The sequence below is a fragment of the Prunus dulcis genome, chromosome 4, assembly GCF_902201215.1.
Source record: "Prunus dulcis chromosome 4, ALMONDv2, whole genome shotgun sequence".
Classification (NCBI taxonomy): Eukaryota; Viridiplantae; Streptophyta; class Magnoliopsida; order Rosales; family Rosaceae; genus Prunus; species Prunus dulcis.
Window position 1 is genome coordinate 10,692,548 of NC_047653.1, and position 18,847 is coordinate 10,711,394.

General features: G+C 37.4%; 2 protein-coding genes and 3 pseudogenes across 2 annotated transcripts in view; 4 read left to right on the plus strand and 1 right to left on the minus strand.

Annotated features, from left to right (window-relative positions):
• The first annotated feature begins 1,492 nt into the window (after nucleotides 1-1,492).
• On the plus strand, nucleotides 1,493-4,634 carry LOC117625345 (annotated as a pseudogene).
• A 1-nt stretch (nucleotide 4,635) lies between these two features.
• LOC117625346 lies at nucleotides 4,636-5,538 on the plus strand (annotated as a pseudogene).
• A 1,551-nt stretch (nucleotides 5,539-7,089) lies between these two features.
• LOC117625347 lies at nucleotides 7,090-8,924 on the plus strand (annotated as a pseudogene).
• An 18-nt stretch (nucleotides 8,925-8,942) lies between these two features.
• Nucleotides 8,943-9,874, minus strand: LOC117626610 (protein N-lysine methyltransferase METTL21A). The gene has a single exon (XM_034358377.1). It carries the CDS (start codon nucleotides 9,835-9,837, stop codon nucleotides 9,127-9,129), a length of 711 nt encoding a protein of 236 aa, XP_034214268.1. The 5' UTR covers nucleotides 9,838-9,874; the 3' UTR covers nucleotides 8,943-9,126.
• Nucleotides 9,875-18,411: 8,537 nt separating this feature from the next.
• LOC117626640 (L-type lectin-domain containing receptor kinase IX.1-like) overlaps nucleotides 18,412-18,847 on the plus strand; it is a 23,648-nt gene continuing 23,212 nt past the window's right edge. Inside the window, exon 1 of the mRNA XM_034358421.1 lies at nucleotides 18,412-18,845. Within this exon, the coding sequence (XP_034214312.1) occupies nucleotides 18,488-18,845 (358 nt within the window). The 5' untranslated portion in view covers nucleotides 18,412-18,487. The remainder of the gene's footprint in view (nucleotides 18,846-18,847) is intronic.

Genomic DNA, 18,847 nt, shown 5'->3' on the forward strand with positions numbered 1-18,847 from the left:
TTTTGTCAAAACCACGTGATATCATATGAGTGGGTCTACATGGCATATTTATTATCACATCATTGGTTAACAGACTTATAAGCGGCAAGAGTGATGATACGTATGAAAGTGGTATGAAAACCAACTTTGTGTATGCGATTTTGACCAAAAAAAAATTTGATATATCAAACTCTAAAAATCGATAAACTTTGAGTGCTATTAAACAAACCCTAAAATTAACTGAGTACACCCTATAATCTAAGTTAATCCTAATATTTTAATCAAAATATAAAATTAACTAAGTACACCCTATTTAACTACCAAAAATAGCCCTAGTACAACACTCTAATACCAATCCTAAACCAAGTTTCTCTTTTTACATGAATTTGTGCATTCTTTTCAGATTTTGGGTTTCATCAAAATCTTTAATATCATAATACCAATCCTAAACTAGTATTCATTGTGTTATTCTTGAGCACCAAGCAATACGAAGACTTTTTATGTCTGATAAGGTTTGAATATAGTGAGTAAGGTGTACTTATTAAAATTTTATTTATTTCACAATTCAATATATCATTTTTGGTCATTATATTATGATAAATTAGTAATTCAATAAATAGTTTAATAATAGAGTGTACTCAGTTATTTTTAGAGTTCGTTTAACAGCACTCTAAACTTTTACCATAATAAAGTAAAAATTACTCTACATAACTTGTAAGGAAACAAAACGTCCGTTTGTTGCGGGAAATGGATATAAATAACCAGTTTTGTCCATTGGACACGGTATGGAAATGAGAATTCAGAGATGGATTTTACTTTGCTATATTAAGGTTTTTATATATATATTTTATAATAAAATAAAATTTTAAATTTAGTCTCCCAGGATTGGGAAGACCTGCTTAGAGTCAACCGAGTCTAAGTCCTCTACGTCCTTTATCCGAGTCTTTTAATTTCCGTGTCTGAGTACAAGATTTCTTAGAATTAATTATTTTTTAAGGGTAGTCTTATAACAAGAAAGCCACCAGAAGCTTGAGAGAAACTTCAAAGTTTTATTGATAATAATGAAAAGGGATCGTTTGGCAAAAAAAGAAAGAAAGAAAAGGGTCCAAATAGTAGCTCGGAGTAGAAAGCTGCAACAGTTGGATTTTACTATTTCTCAGTTCACACATGTCAAGCTGCTTCTCGATCATCTCAGCTAACTATTCTACATCACTTTTCTTGCTGTACAAACAATGTACGTCCATGGAGACTTATTCTTCCCTCCACCTTCACTCCCAACGTATTCTTGTGATTAGTAGAAAAAAAATATTGAACTCTCCATTCCCATTTTCAAGCAAAGTATTCGCTTACTAAATCAAAGAGTTGGAAATCTACTATAAAGTCTCCCAAGTCATCGAACCAGTTCTTCATTGACTCAGACTAAACCAACTAGTGTCAAGCCTTTAAGCCAATATATATATTTGAATTCGGCTCAACGGATACCTCTGCCATCTTTTTTAGCCTCTCTTCCAAAATGGTTGTCATGGGTAACTCTTCTGCTTTCATCACAACAAACACCCTCCACTCACCAAAGCTTCACTTCCTTGTCCTTCTCTTCTTTCTTTTAACCTCTTCTGCGACTCCATTAAACTTCAGTTTCTCCAGCTTCAACGGCAGTGACTTAGCAACCATAACCAGAGAAGGCGATGCTTTCTTCGAAACCAAAATCCTCCGCCTCACCAACAGCGGCACAGACGATGAAAATATCCCTAGTGTGGGCCGAGCCACCTATCGCCAACCCTTCCTCCTCCGAGAAAACGCCACCGGGAAACTCGCTGACTTCGCCACCAGTTTCAACTTTGCCGTCGACTCCAACAACAACTCCAAGTACGGAGACGGTCTTGCTTTCTTCATAGCCCCAAATGATTCCTCACTCAATAGCGTATTAGGCTATGGAGTTTGATATTAGCCCCAAATGGTAGCAACCTCGGCCTCCCAGTCGATACCATAACTCCAAACATCGTCGGTCCGAGGAATCAGTACCCCTTCGTGGCAGTGGAGTTTGATATTTACCAGAATACACGCGAAACCATCAAGGACCCTGCTCACGAACATGTAGGTATCAACGTCAACTCTCTCAACTCTATTATAACCAAGAATTGGACTGCGGGCATTTTGAACGGTACAAAAAATAGTGCTGCTGTTAGTTACAACTCCACCACAAAGAACTTCAGTGTTGCCTTCACTACTTTTGTGGATGGTGTCCAAGTGATTCATTATCTTGATTACATGGTTGATTTGAAAGACTACTTGCCAGATTGGGTCGTTGTTGGGTTCTCTGCTTCAACTGGTGGTTCTGTTGCTCTGTTTAAGATCTTCTCATGGAATTTCAATTCAACTTCACTAGTTGATCGCCATGAGGTCGACGTTGCAACCAAGTCAGGAAATGATAACAGGATTGGACTAATAATTGGGGTAAGCATTGGTGGATGTGCTGTTGTCTTGGTTGGTGTTTTGGGTTTGGTTTGGTTGATTTTATGGAAGAAGAGGGATGCAGGGGAAAGTAGTGATGAAAATCCTATGGTAAATGAATTGATTGATGAAGAATTCGAAAAGAGGGTTGGCCCGAGGAAGTTTTCGTATAGTGAATTGGTTTGTGCAACGAGCAATTTTGGGGAGGGAGAAAAGCTCGGAGAGGAAGGGTTTGGTGGGGTTTATAAAGGCTTTTTACCGGACTTGAAGTCATTTGTTGCTGTGAAGAGGATATCTATGGAGTCTAAACAAGGACTCAAGGAGTATGCTTCAGAAGTAAAGATCATCAGTCAACTTAGGCATCGACATCTTGTGAAACTTATTGGTTGGTGTCATGAAAGAAAGTTTATACTTGTATACGAGTTCACGCCCAATGGCAGCTTAGATGCTCATTTGTTCAAAGAACAAAGGTTTCTAACTTGGGATGCAAGATACAAAATTGCTCTAGGCTTGGCTTCTGGGTTGCTCTATCTACACGAAGGATGGGAACAATGCGTGCTACATAGGGATATTAAATCGAGTAATGTTATTTTGGATTCGAATTTCAACGCAAAACTTGGGGATTTTGGTTTAGCGAGACTTGTGGACCATGGACAAGAGCCAGAAACAACAGCACTGGCTGGAATCATGGGCTACATGGCTCCGGATTATCTCAACAGCGGAAAGGCTAGCAAAGAATCAGATGTCTATAGCTTGGGAGTTGTTGCTTTAGAAATAGCATGCGGGAGAAAGGCCATCGATCCAAAGTTTGGAACTGGTAAAATAAATATGGTGGAGTGGATTTGGGAGCTTCATGGAGAAGGGAGAGCCATTGAAGCAGTTGACCCATAGCTATGTGGAGATTTTGATGAGGAACAAATGGAGTGCCTGATCATTGTTGGGTTATGGTGTGCTCACCCAGATTACAATATGAGGCCTTCAATACAACAAGCAATTCAAATGCTTAACTTCGAGATTCCCTTGCCTCCTCTCCCATCAAAGATGCCGGCGGCCACCTATTTTACTGCTCCGAAATCGCTCTCTATGTTGTCCAGAGATACCAGTGGTTCTCAAGGAGGCCAAACTGGCTATGGCCACAACACTTATACCTCACATGATTGTGCTAATGCATGGTTTTAATGCAATGTTCTCTTGTATGTGGTAATTGTCTTAAGTGATTTTATTTGGCCAGGTCAAAATGTGGCATTTCTATTCTATGAGAAAATACATCTAAATGTTGAGGGATGTCAAAGATGTAGATGGCTTCTCCCTCTTTCTCTGTGCTTCACCAAATGAAGTGTTTTAGATTTTGTTAACTCTTCTTCTTTTTTAATAATTGTATTTGTGGCTACTGGTTTTTTTGGCTGAATTATGAATGCAATCATAGAATTTCTCAAAAAAAAAAAAAAAAAAAAAAAAATATTGTACTGGTTCAAGTCCTTTTTTTGGGAGTATCTCCTATAAGTAATACATGTACATTATGAGTCATGACATTGATTTATTAATATTTTTGTATAATAATGTTGCCAGGTTATTATTATTTTTTTATAAAAAATTTTGAGGAGTGATAACATGCTAAATTCACATAAGACTCAAAACCATGACTTTTTCTAAAAAGATCAATTTCTCTAAACATGCACTCTAAGCTCAAAGTTTTGTGAGAACACTGATAACATTAAAGTAAGCAGAAATAAAAATAAAAATAAAAAATCTATCATTTTCAGATAATATAAAAAATTCCATAAGATTAAAATCGATATGTACATACAAAACTACTAATAAGAATCCAATTTACAATTAGACGGATTCCTCTCCTTCCTCGCTACATCCAACAATCTCAAGTCTCTCAGCAATTAATAAATTATTTACGATTTTAATTCCAAAATTAATTATCTCTGTGCTCTTTGCTCCATATTTTAGGTGACAAATTTGCGCACATCTCTCTCTCTTCTCTTCCAAAATGGTTGCAAAGTACTCAACAAAGCTTCACTTTCTTCTTCTTCTTCTGCTTCTCTTGTTTCTGTTAGCCCACTCTGCAACTCCATTGAACTTCAATTTCTCCAGCTTCACTTCCGAGTCCGACGACCGCGACACCATTTTATCCTAGGGTGATGCTTATATGGACAGCCAGTTCCTCCGCCTCACCAACAGCGAATTGGCCCGAGGAAGTTTTCGTACAGCAAATTGGCTCGGGCCACGAGTAACTTTAAGGAGGGAGAAAAGCTTGGAGAGGGAGGATTCGGTGGGGTTTATATAGGCTTCATACCAGACTTGCAGTCATATGTTGCTGTTAAAAAGATATTGAGGAGTTCTAAACAAAGATCGAAGGAGTATGCATTGGAAGTAAAGATCATCAGTCAGCTTAGGCATCGTAATCTTGTGCAACTGATTGGGTGGTGCTATGAAAGAAAGTTCTTACTTGTGTATGAGTTCATGCCCAATGGGAGCTTAGATTCTCATCTATTCAAAGAACAAAGCTTGTTAACTTGGGAGACAAGATACAAAATTGCTCAAGGTTTGGCCTCCGGGTTGCTCTATCTACATAAAGAGGGGGAGCAATGTGTGCTGCACAGGGATATTAAATCGAGCAATGTTATGTCAGATTCGAATTTCAACCCAAAACTTGGCGATTTTGGGTTAGCTCGACTTGTGGACCACGGAAAAGAGTCACAAACCACAATCTTGGCTGCAACCATGGGCTGCATGGCTCCGGATTATGTCAACACCGGAAAGGCTAGCAAAGTCTACAGCTTCGGAGTTGTTGCCTTGGAAATAGCATGCGGAAGAGAACCTATCGATCCTAAATATGGAAGCAGTTGAGTGGGTTTGGGAGCTTTATGGAGAAGATAGAGTCATTGAAGCAGCTGATCCAAAACTATGTGGAGATTTTGTTGAGAAACAAATGGAGTGCTTGATGATTGTTGGATTGTGGTGTGCTCACCGGAGATTCCCTTGCCCATTCTCCCATCAAAGATGCCGGTGGCCACCTATTTTACCCCTCCAAGATCACTATCAATGTTTTCTACGGATACTAGTCGTTCTCAAGGATGTCTCCAAGCAATTTTGTAACAGCACATATTATACAAAGTACCCATGTAGAGTCTATTTAGAGATAAAATGACAGGACCCGACCCAAATTTCACTTTGGAATTCGAGCCGAACTCTGTTCATGTCCGACACTTGGCGGGTGTCGGGCACAATGACTAAATTGCCCTTCTAGTTAAAATTCAAGTTTATTATAAGTTCAACTTCTACCAAAAATTCGGCAAAATCTCCCCTGCAATTTGATCACTTCCCAGAATTTTCACCTGTCAAAAGCATAAATATACATATCCCAACTGCCAGCATGCTTCCAATTTAAGATCAAAACAGTTCTGATAAATTAAATGGCCTCAGGCTACACAGAAAGTCCTAGGGCAAATTATCAGAGCAACTAATTCAGGAATATACAACAGAACAATTTGATTTCAAAAGAAAATTCTACAAAAAAAAAGAAGAAGAGTGGAGCGGAGTGTGGAATCTACCCGGTGGTGGCGCTCTGGTGCACGTCTATTGCCTGGGGCGCAAAACATTCAAAAATGTGAGTGGACAAAAATAAAGGTCTAGAAAATAGCATATGAACATACTAATCCCACTGTAAAAACAGTTATGCAAAACTGAATTTTCCTCTTCATTATATTCGTACTAAAATCAATGCATTCACATAATTATATACGTATATGCCAATCATACTCAAGGTCAATAAAACTCTCTTAAAAGCATTGAAATCAATTTAAAACTACCACCTAGGTGTACCCCTTTAATTCTGTCAATTTCTAATATCCGTCAATTCCCGATAATCCGTCAATTCTTGATAATCTGTCAATTCCTCTGGTAGGTCTCGGTGATACAAAGTCAACCCGAGCCGCAAACTGGCAGGATTCAGGGGACCGTAGTCAACCTGATCTGCATTCCTGGCTCCCACGGTCCGGGCGTCCCCAAAACTCGTGAGGCAAATATCAAGCGCGCTGACAAAACTGAAGGCAAAAGCTTTATCACCTCCTTCTTCTCAATGTCTTTAAGTAATAAGCATCATCTGTTTGGAAAGGTGCATTAAGTCTTCAAGTTTGATGTTTGTTTGTGGATAAAGTTTAGGTTACACTAATTGCAAAGAACTAAAAGTTGAAGATATTATAATGAGCACACTTATGCATCAAATCTATGCTCATTACAATGAAAATCTACTTTGCTAATCTGATTAATCAGCTGATCTTCAACTTCTTGTGGACAGCTTCTTGAAAGTTCCAGTCAAATTAAAAATGTAGAGATAGATGCCAGTGGAATGAGAACGCAAATTAGAATGGCAACGACAAAGTTTAAGTTTCTGTCATTCCCATTTGCTCCATTCATTGGTGGTTGTGTTGTCAAATCTTGACCGGTCTGCTGGGAAAGGTTCGCACATTTCCTTATCACCCTAGCAAGCTCTACAAGCTTAATGTTTCAATGCCTTTTAGTAATAGCAGCATCTGTTTGGAAAGGTGCATTAAAGGATTGACCACGTTCAGAGTCTACCAAGCCCAAGTCCTGCTGCTGAAAACTTTGATTTTAATTAGATGGCAAATATTTCTCCCAACAACAAAAATGGTTGCCAATTATAACTCCGCCACCGCCATCCTCAGACTCCACCCAGAAAAGCTTTATCACCTCCTTCTTCGCCTCCTCCTCCTCTTAACCCCTTGTGCAACTCCTTTAACCTTTCACTTCCCCACCTTCCAACATAGTCACAGATTATTTACCGAGGGAGATGCTGTTATCGACAACCAATATGTTCACCTGAACAAAGAAAACCTGCGTGCTGAATCAAGTACTGGGAGTGTGGGTCGAGCAACGTTCTGTGAACCCTTCCTCCTCCGGGAAAATGCCACTCGCCGATTTCACCACAAGTTTCGCATTCATTCATCATTGATGGGAAAAACAGAACCTCCTATGGGGAACCGAACACTAGGAAAAGGTAGCAGTCTTAGTCTCCCTGTCAACAGCTCGGTGGAGAACATTATTGAGCCGAGCAATGACTACCCTTTTGTGGCGGTGGAGTTTGATACCTATCGGAATTCAGGGCCAACTGTGAAGGATCCGGATGGCAATCATGTAGGTATTGGCATCAACTGTCTCAAGTCTAATATTACCAGGGCTTGGAATGGTGGTATTCTTGAAGCAAAACTAAATAGTGCTTGGATTAGCTATAATTCAAGCTTGAAAAATCTTAGTGTTGCCTTCACGACTTTCAATAATGATACCCAAGAACAAAAGATCAGTTATCTCAGTTACATGGTTGATCTGAGTAAATACTTGCCGGATTGGGTCATTGTTGGCTTCTCAGCTTCAACAGGTGCTGCTTCTGCTCTGCATACCCTCATATCATGGAATTTTACTTCTACTGTACTTTTTGATAATAAAGTTCTAGCTCTTTCTGGCCAAGAAAAAATAATATTTGAAACTCCAGTTCCGCACCCACGCCTTAGTTCTAAATTGAAGGCAAGAAAATGCAAGAAACCACTAGCTGTTGTGATCGGTAGTAGTATTAGTGGATTTACCTTGGTTTGTTTCTTAGGTTTGGGTTTGTACAACTCGTGCAAGAAAAAGGCAACAAGAACAACTGATGGAAATCCTAATGACTTGATTCACGAATTCGAAGGGAACTCCCTGAAGAGGTTTCCATACAAGGAGTTGGTATTGGCAACAAGAAATTTTTCTGAGGGAGAAAAGCTTGGGGAGGGAGGATCTGGTGTGGTTCACAAAGGCTACATCACATACTTGAAATCATATGTTGCTGTTAAGAAGATATCAAGGGTACCTAAATATGGGCGGATTGATACGTATGCACCTCAACTACAGACAATCAGTCGATGTAAGCATCGGAATCTGGTGCAACTCATTGGTTGGTGCCATGAAAAAGGAGAACTCCTGCTTGTCTATGAGTTCATGCCCAACGGCACTTAGATTCTCATTTGTTCAAACCATAAAGCTTGTTATCTTGGGAGTCAAGGTACAAAATTGTTCAAGGCTTGGCTTCGGGGTTGCTCTATCTACATGAAATTTTGCAGCAACCTCTGTTGCACATGAATATCAAATCGAGCAATGTTATGGTGGATTCTGATTTCAACGCAAAACTTGGGGATTTCGGGTTCAGCAACAGAAAAGAGCCACAGATGATAACCACAAGCTACATAGCTCCTGAATATATTGACACTAGACAGTTAAGCAAGAAATCAGACGTTTTCAGCTTCGGAATTGTCGCTTTGCAGATTTCCTGCGGAAGAAAGCTCATCGATCCAAAATTTGGAGGTAGTCAAGTCAATATGGTAGAGTAGGTTTGGGAGCTTTATGTAAAAGGAAAAGTTATCGAAGCAGCTGATCCAAAATTGCGAATAATAAGCTTCAGTTCTGTTTTTTTTATAATATCATTTCAATTATGAAACCCTTGTGTATATATGTTGTGTGAAGTACTGGTCAAATTTGATTCGATCATTTCGTAAGCAAATTTACAAGTAGTGAGCCAAAAAGAGACAAATTAATTTAGTTCTACAACAGGATTAAAGCAGCAGAACAAACAGCACAAACTTTGCAAACTTTTAACACAAAAAAGAAATTCCAAAATCTAAGACCAAGAACCTGCACTCAAGTGGCAGAGTCAGGAGCAGCATCCTGAGTGAGCCCTCCTTTTTGTTTCTTGCGCAAGACAAATACATCAGCCTCTTCGTACGCATAATCCTGGTGCAAATCCTGGTGCGGAACTTTCTCTATCACAAAAACCCTCTCACACATTTCCCAGAACAGTTGGTGTGCTTCTGGAGACCTCAACTGGTACCCAAGCAAAACGACGCCGTCGTCCTTCACCAGGGCCTCCATGGTGGACACGAGCGGGCCCACAGTCTCCTCTATGTAAACGACGTCCGTCGCCACGACGACGTCGTACGGAGGGCTCAGGGACTTGGCCTGATCCGCCGCCTTGTTCCAGTGCACGATGGCGTACTTGAGCGTCTTCCCCAGGACGGGCTTGTTGCGCTTGAGGTTGTGCTTCAGTGCGGGCATGACCGCGGGAATATCGGTGAGGACGATGTCGGTCAAGCCGAGCAGATAGAGACCCATGCCGGAGGCTCCGCAGCCGGCGCCGAGCTCTACGGCTCGCTTGCCGTGGAAGTCGAGGAGGTTGGCGTAGGGGTTTTGGGCAACGGGGCTGGGTGGGGCCCAGCGCTCGGCGAATTTGACAAGGACCAGGGAACAGGGCCAGACGGAGGTGCCGACGTGGAGGGAGCCGTTGTCCTGTTGGAGGGAAAGGACGGCGGTTCGAACCGGGAGCTCTATCACTGGTGAGTCGGTGAACTTCATGCCTCCCAATTCTCTGGTCCGTAATTGTTAGTTCGTGTTTTTCTTGTTTCTGCTTGCTTGTATTTTGCTTTTATTAATGTTAAATTACTTTTTTTTTCTTTCTATTTTGAAGGAAAATAAAACAACATTAACAAATATAAATTGGCTTGGAAAATTTTAATATTTGACTCTAATGTAAGTTATTAATTGGCTGGTCAATGTCTTTTTATATAAATCTCTTGTGAAAGGCTAAAGTATTAAAATTCTGTGATTATATGTAGTAAACTTTGTTTGTTCGTCATTTAGATATTAACTAGCAGGAAAGCCAGCGCGATGCTGCGGGTTTTGAATTGTGTAGACAAAGTTAGATTGTTTATATATATAATGAGATTTAATTTATAACATTATGTTTAACTAAGGAAGTGTAAGTTGCAAAAAAGCATGTAATAACATATTTTACAGGCTACTTGTTATGTTAAAATACTACACTTGTTTGTATATGCATTGAGATGTTTATAGTAGGAAGTAGGCATCAAAATAGCAACATTTGGATAGTTTTGTCCAGCATGCTATTTAATTGGGCGAGCTTTGTTTTGCAATGTCTTCATGATTTTTCTTCTCTTTGATAGAGGTTTTGACCCTGTTATTAAAAAAAGTGAGAAAATAGTAAATGTTAATATTGATGAATGGGGAAAATTGAGTTAGGACAATAATCATAAACATTTAATTATGTATAAACAGGAATAATATAATTTACCAATTTAATAAGAAAGTTATCAATAGTTTTCCAATCTAGGAAATACAAAGTTACAAAATTAAGAGAACTAATGAGCAAGTTGTAGATGGTTTTGTAATTGAAGTAATACAACGTAAACATATTTTAAATTTTGTGTTTATCTAAAGGAAAAGTTGTAGAGAGGCAAAATAATTATGGTTGAATATATTGCAGAAAAATTGGAAAAAAGGATGTAAATATAATGTTTATGTTTTTAATTCTCTTATGTATTGGGAATATATGACTCTTTTGCTGTTATTTAGAGCAAAAATTATTTAAGGGCTTGATATTTCTGTTAAAAAACGGGCAGAACCTACTCTGAAAAATGGACATTTTCCCAAAAACTTTACCTGTAAATATGACAATTTAATAGTATTTCCAAACATTCAGCATGCAAAAAATTGATTTATTGTTAATCCAATAGTGGTTCAATGGTTTTTTGACCTATATAATCAGTAGAGAGAATCTTATAATATATTAAAACAAAGCATCAATCAGAATATGACAGAAGGTATGAATAATCATATGTAGAAAATACTTGGGAATGGAAAGTATAGTGCCACCACTCTTTTCTTTCTTTTTCTTTTTCTCACTTAAACAAACACATATATTCTATTGTTCCAAGCAACCAATGCTCTAATAATAAGAATGAAAAAGCGAGCACAAAAGGCTATATGAGTGAGAGTATTAAGTAAAGGAAGAGCTGAAGCTGTGAAAAATGATGTAGAATTACCACTTTTCAATTTAAAAAGAGTGTTAGCTGTAATAAACAACTTCAATGTAGTGAATAAACTGGGAGAAGGAGGATTTAGCCCTGTTTTATAAGGTGTCACTTTCTAAACTGTTTGATAAATACTAATGCACAGTTTATCTAATATATGCTAACTTGGACAGGCCAAAGACATAACAAATTTAGGTTTCTTAAAGGAGGCAGCACAAATATTCATTCAAGGTTCATTGTAGCATGATTTCTGTTTTTTCAGCCTCTCTAATTCTAAAAACCAAAAACTTCAATATATAACTTTAATTTTCTCTAAGTGTTGATCTAGATTTCCATTCCCTTTGTCTTGACAACTCAATCAAACATTTCAATCAAAAGTCACCCTAAACAATCAAAATCACAAAACCACTCTCTCACTAAGGATTTAATTGTTGCACAAATTGTGATCTACATAAGCTTGCGGCAATCCTAATATCTAGAATATTATGTTCAATTGTAATTTTAAAGGATAAACCATACACATTCAAGCAAGAACTCTACGGCATGGCTGCTTAATCAGACCATACAATTTTCAGAATTTATGTATCAAGTATACCAAACAAAGAGAGTAAACCATATCTTTTCCTAGACACCATATGCTAGACAGTCAATCTAAGAAGGGAAGATAGCATTTTATCAGCATGGTTGCTGGTTAATCATTCCTAATTTCTATCTTGTCAAAACGTGATTAATGTTCACTTCTTTTTTCCTTGTGTTTTATCATTAATTTTTTTTCTCCATATTTAGAATACAACAACCAACAGCAGAACAAAAAAGAAAATTTTTTCAATAAAAAAAAAAAGCATGCTTAGTTTTTGCTTTCCAGTGTTTTATCAGCAACCAAAACAGAAATTGAGAATGATTTCCATTTCTAAGATTTCTCGAAAAGAGCAAAGTCATTGAATTGACAATTGATTAAAAAAATTAATAATAACAATGATGGAAATACCTGAGCTAATCTGTGAGATTCAATCCCCTTCCTGATAGAATCCAATATGTTGTGAAATTTAAATACCTCAGCTCCTCTTATATAGCAATAGGGATTACTCAAGAACCTGAAATCAAAGTAACCAAATAAATGAACCCAAATTCGTAAAAAATAAATAAATAAAGCATTAGGGATTACCCCAAAACCTGAAATCAAAGTAACTAAATAAATGAACCCAAATTCGTAAAAAATAAATAAAAAATACCCTAAAGATAGAACATGGCTCAAACAATATGCATATATTAATATCAAGCCTAGTTAAACAGATATACACAATGAGTACATTTGACTCAAAACTCATAATCAATCAAGCCCATGAAGTCACCCTAAACAATCAAAATCACAAAACCACTCTCTCACTCAGGATTGAATCGTTGCACAGACTGTGATCTACATAAGCCTGCAGCAATTCTAATATCTAGAATATTATGTTCAATTATAATTTTAAAAGACAAACTATACACATTCAAGCAAGAACTCTACAGCATGTCTGCTCAATGAGGCCAGATAATTTTCAGAACTTATGTACCAAGCATATCGAACTGAGAAAGTAAACCATATCGTTTCCCTAGACACCATATGCTGTAGAGCCAATCTAAGAAGGGAAGATAGCACTTTATCAGCATGGTTGCTGGTTAATCATTCCTAATTTCTATTTTGTCAAATCTGATTAATCTTCACTTCTTTTTTACTTGTGTTTTATCATCAATTTTTTTCTTCATATTTAGAATACAACAACCAACAACAGATAAAAAAAGAAAATTTTTTCAATAAAAAAAAAACATGCTTAGTCTTTGCTTTCCAATGTTTTATCCAAAAACCTGAAATCAAAGTAATCAAATAAATGAACCCAAATTCGTAAAAAAATAACTAAATAAAGCATTAGAGATTATCCAAGAACCTGAAATCAAAATAACCAAATAAATGAACCCAACTCTACAAAGGACGAAAAATCTCCCAGCCAACTATCAATTATGTAATCATGCATAATTTTTAAACATCCTAAAGTTCATCACCGGAAGCTTTTGGATACAATTATGCATTCCCAATGACAGACCTTTCAAACTTTGGTCTGCAAAATATTCATTCCAGACCATCATTTTCAAAAATCCTTCTATATCTCATCCTTTAAATAGATTTATATAAAAAAAAGTATTGCTCTCATGAGCTATAATTCCTGCAAGAATTCATGCCTTTGCAGGTACTTTAGCCTTTCAAGTGATAGAAGAGAGACTGAAAAAGGAAAGAAATGGCTTTTCAATGAATCTTCTAACAGAAGACTTTCCACAAAAATAAACCTAAGAACTCAAAATTCCAACTATGCAGTCTATATGAATTCACTTTCTAACATACTATTCATATTTCCACAAAAAATCAAAATTCCATACATACAGAACAGTCCTCTACAGAAGCATTTTGACCTAATTTATACCTACTTTATACCGTTTTGGCAACTTAAATGAAATTACAACTCAAAAGAGAGGAGGTCCTTGGAGTGGTTTCAAAGATACTTAATGTAAAATGACACCAACCCAAATGACCCAACAGAGGACAAAAGCATTAAAACAATAACATGTGGGGGACTGCCCTCAAGTGCAAGCAATTTATGAGAAAAGTTAAGCTCAAAAAGAATAAAGCACCCAATTTCTATTTTGTTAAAACATGATTAATCTTCACTTCTTTTTTCCTTGTGTTTTATCATTATTTTTTTTTTTTCTCCATATTTAGGATACAACAACCAAAACCAGATAAAAAAACACTCAAAACATTTGACAGGCCCTAAGAGAAAAATATCACACAAAAACAAATACCAAATGCACAAACCGATCTATGTTATTATTCTGATGTGAATCGAAACTCGAACTCGGTTCCTAGTGAAAATTGTGAAGAAAGTAAGCTGTTATCGAACTGTTAGTCATGTGCCCCTTCATGCTACTGAATGGGATTGGACAGATAAGGTTTAGAGACATATGTGCTGAGGCTGAAGAATTTTTCAAGGAAAAGAAAATAATGAAATTGGGTAAAAGGAAAAGCATGCACAAAGCTACTGGATGTGTGCACAGACATCCTTCCATCTATAGTTAAAGGAGATAGAAGCAAGTCAGTTCTATTTGATCCTTCCATCTAAGATAAAATAATTGCCAATTTCTATTTTGACAAAAAAAAAGAAAAAAAAAAAAAAGAAATTAGGTATCAAAACATCCAACTTCTACTCCAATCAAGATTAATGTATCAAAACATCTGCAGAAATTTTGATGATTCGAAAGTAGAAGGCTAAGGATGAAGATACCAAGTATCAATCAAGAACAAACAGAAGTTCTTAGCAAAAAATGAATATGTCTCTAAGCAGAAGCATAGCAAACAATTGATATTGATTACGTTCATAGGTAGGATACAAACTCTTGAAACCAGCCTAACATGTAACATGAGTCTAATTACCAGCTTATGATAAAAATATGTTCTTTGCTTTGAATTTCTTAAGGAGATAATCCCTTTCTCAGTTTGGCCATGACAATTATGTAAAATTAGCAAAAATTTCCAACTTTACTAATCTGTAGAGAGCACCAAACAACTTTAATACAGTGAATAAACTGGGAGAGGGAGGATTTGGGCCTGTTTTAAAATATCAGAAGCAGAATTGGTCCGTGAGCACCAATAGATTTGAAAATCAAATACAAAAAGCAACATTGGTCCCTGAGCACACTTTTATGCATCACTTTTTGGTTGATTAATTCATTAGCTTTAATATATCAACTTTTGGTCAAGACTAACTACTTTCTTTTTTAACATCATTCATTATAATTGATTAATGAACTAATACAATTGTTTTTATGAATTTGCACATCATTCACACATATCAAAGGCTGAGATAGCTCGAATATCTCAGTTGCAATGAATCAAAAAGAAAAACATAGAAAATAAACTATGAAAGCAATAAAATCTTAGAAAGACGGTGCCTAAACAAAGAGCACACTTTTATGCGTCAGTTTTTGGTTGATTAGTTCATTAGCTTTAATATATCAACTCTTGGTCAAGACTAACTTCTTCTTTTTTTTTTAACATCGTTCATTATAATTGATTGATCAACTAATACAATTGTTTTTATGAATTTGCACATCATTCACACATATCAAAAGCAACAATCAAAGGCTGAGATAACTCGAATATCTCAGTTGCAACGAATCAAAAAGAAAAACATAGAAAATAAATTATGAAAGCAATAAAATCCTAGAAAGATGGTGCCTAAACAAATTATACTAATATAATCAATAACAATTTTCCATTTTTTCCTGTAAAGTAAAAAACAGAGAATTTCAAAAACTCATCTGAGAGTTCTCATTTATAATCTCGACCCATCAAATATATATATGCAGAGTCATCCTGAACAAATCGTGTTGCCCATCAAATCATTTGAGAATAAAACGAAAACCCTAACCCTAGAAATTGATGTTTGTTAAACATGGTTTTCTGCTCATGTTTTATTTTACAACAAACAAAAGAAAACCATGTCCAAGATATTGTAATCATCTAATCCTATCATTACAACAACAAATTAACAACCCATTACAGCAGCAAGATCATTACAAATTGTTGAAATTGGCATGCTTACTTTCCCACAACAACAATATTGACTACAACAGATTATCACAACAGATTATAAGATGCTGATATTTATAGAAGGAAAGCGATCATTCGTCTGGGATTTCTAGCGATTTCTCGGTAACCAAAAACAGCATATAAAACTTAAAATTTATCTTCGAAATCCCAAATTGAAAAAAAAAAAAAAAAAAAATTGTATTGCAAGTGATCAGATCAAAGAAACTCACAAAGCCCGAAAGCGTTGTATGATTAAAAGAAAAAACCGGAAAATTGGATCGGAAAGTTTCAAAGCCTAGAGAGAAAGCACTGCGGATTAAATGAGAGCCGAATGAATAGGTTTTGTGGGAAGGAAGAAGCAAACAAAGCGTGAAGGAAAGCACCTGGGGAGGGGAAGCTTGAACCAGTGTGTATTATAAATGAAAAAATCTCAAAATTAATAGGGGAGAAATGCAAACCCTGTTTCTATTTCAAAAAACGAAAAATCTCCCAGCCAACAATAAAATTCATGAAATGAAAACGGGATGCATACCTGAAGACAAAGGATGCAGAAATTCGAAAGCAAGAGAGATGGAAGTCTGAGTGGAAGGCTGTAGAAAGGATGAAAAATCTTCCCACCAGAAATCTCTCAGACGAAGAGCAAAAGGACGGCTGGATTTGCAGCGCACCTCCCAAACAAAGATCGACGGCTCCCCATGCATGTGCAGATCTTCCATGGCTGCCCCCCAACCAGCTGGTTCGAAACGAACTGGAAATGGGGGCTTCTGTGAGCGGACGAAGGGCTATCAACGAAGGAGAAGGGGCAAAAACGGAAACAGAAGGAGCTGTTTAGTCAAGGGCAGTTTCGTCAATTTACTGTGCTGAAGAAAAAACAAAACAAAGACAGCAGCAAAATGAGGGGCATTTCCGTCATTACACTGTGCTTAGCTACAGTATTTAGTTGCATTGGGCTTTAGTATATATAGAATTTAGTGTTATTTCTCTTCTTGAGAGATATTCTAAGTTCAAATTTACAAACTTTTATTATTACCTACGGCACAATGTAACTCAAAAGTTTTTTTTTTTTCCTTGACCAAGAGTATGATGAGCTAGCTCTTTCAATTTCAATGATAAACTCTCTAGAACGACACAAATGCATGAGCTAATTTGTAAGGATCTTTCGTATCTCAAAAAAGAAAAACAAGTAAACTAGAAAAATAGGCTTTAGAAGTTGAAAGTTGATGGTGTCCATAGGAGAGACTTTAAAGAGGCCCAAGCTCAAGGCGAGCACGGCTGCAGCTTGGGGTTGGTACAATATTTGGCTGACTCGTCGTGATTCATGGGCAAAATAAGTATAAGAAAAATAAAACATGGCTAAAAGTCATTCTTACTCAATGTAGTTTACATAATTTTTATTTTTTGTCCGTATAGTTTTATTTGGTCAATTACACCTTTGTAGTTTCGTAATTGTGGCAATTCAAAGACAAAATGCAAACCAGTTTCTGCAGCAATATCCAAAGCAGTTTCTTCTATGTTGTAGCCCTACCTCCATCCCAAGTGTGGAATTAACCTTTGTTGTAGTCCAACATGACCCGTCTATTCATCAACTTCACCCCGTCAGCCATGCAAAAAAAATATTTGAGCACAGACGATATAGATACAAGAAATTCACATAGTCGCCGTCACCGTGGTCTCCACACCCATCCCAATCCATCACTACCAGCAACTTCTTGCGCGGGAAGGGAATACTATACTAGTCAGTACCTTGGAGTCTTTTTGTTTGTTTTGGTGCAATGTCATGTCCTCATGTGTTGTAGATGATACTGACGTATGATTGGATAAGGTTTCTTCTACAATACTCTGGTTTGGATAGGTCCCGTCGGTCCCGTAGCCACCCACCTCCCTCACACAGACACATCTCCACCCAATGGCAACCCCCCTCTCTATTTCTGTACCTCACAGATCGACGACACCCAAGCCATTTGGGTGTCCCTTCAATTATACCAAGTCAGTTACTTGATTATGTTTGAACAAGGGATTGAATGTAATTGTAATATAATGAGAATTGTTGGAGTTGAAGGAGATGGGACAGAGGGTGAAGATTTCATTTGGTTTTACAGGAGTTGAAATGACATTTATGTCCCTAAGAAACTTGATGTATCGATACACCAGAGTATTGTAGAAGAAACCTTATCCAAACCAGTTTCTTCCCCAGGCGGCACTCCCACTTTGTTGTAGTCCTCCTTCCATCCCAAGTGTGGAATTAACCTTTGTTGTCCTACATGACACCTCTATTCATCAACTTCAACCCGTCAACCACGCAAAATAAATATTTGAGCAAAGAATATGTAGATACAAGAAATTCAGATAGTCACCGTCACCGTGGTATCCACTCCCATCCCATGCCATCACTACCACCACTCTCTTGAATCTTCAATTCCTTATTTATTTCCAAGGAAAATTATTTTTATTTGAATTGGTAAGAAACCAACTGCTGATTAAAGCACTTTCAAATCTTCAATTCTATTTTAGACGCAACAATTTGATCTGTAACCTTACCAGTAAATTAGAAATGGTCGTCCTTCTTCTCTTGTTTCTATTAGCCCCTTGTGCAACCTCATTAGACTTCAGTTTCCCCAGCTTCCCAAGTGGCATCAACACCCTATCTCTCGAGGGAGATGCTTCCCTCGATGGTTTCCTCCGACTCACCAAAAGCGCTGTTGACCAGGTGCTAGACCAAAGCGTCGGCCGAGCCACCTACAGCAAACCATTCCTCCTCCGCGACGACGCCACGGGAAAACTCGCGGACTTCACCACAACTTTCACATTCGCCATCGACTCGCTAGGCGAAACATTCTATGCAGACGGGCTCGCCTTCTTTTTGGCGCCAAACGGGTCTGCACTCAACACAACAATAGGCAGAGGCGGCTCT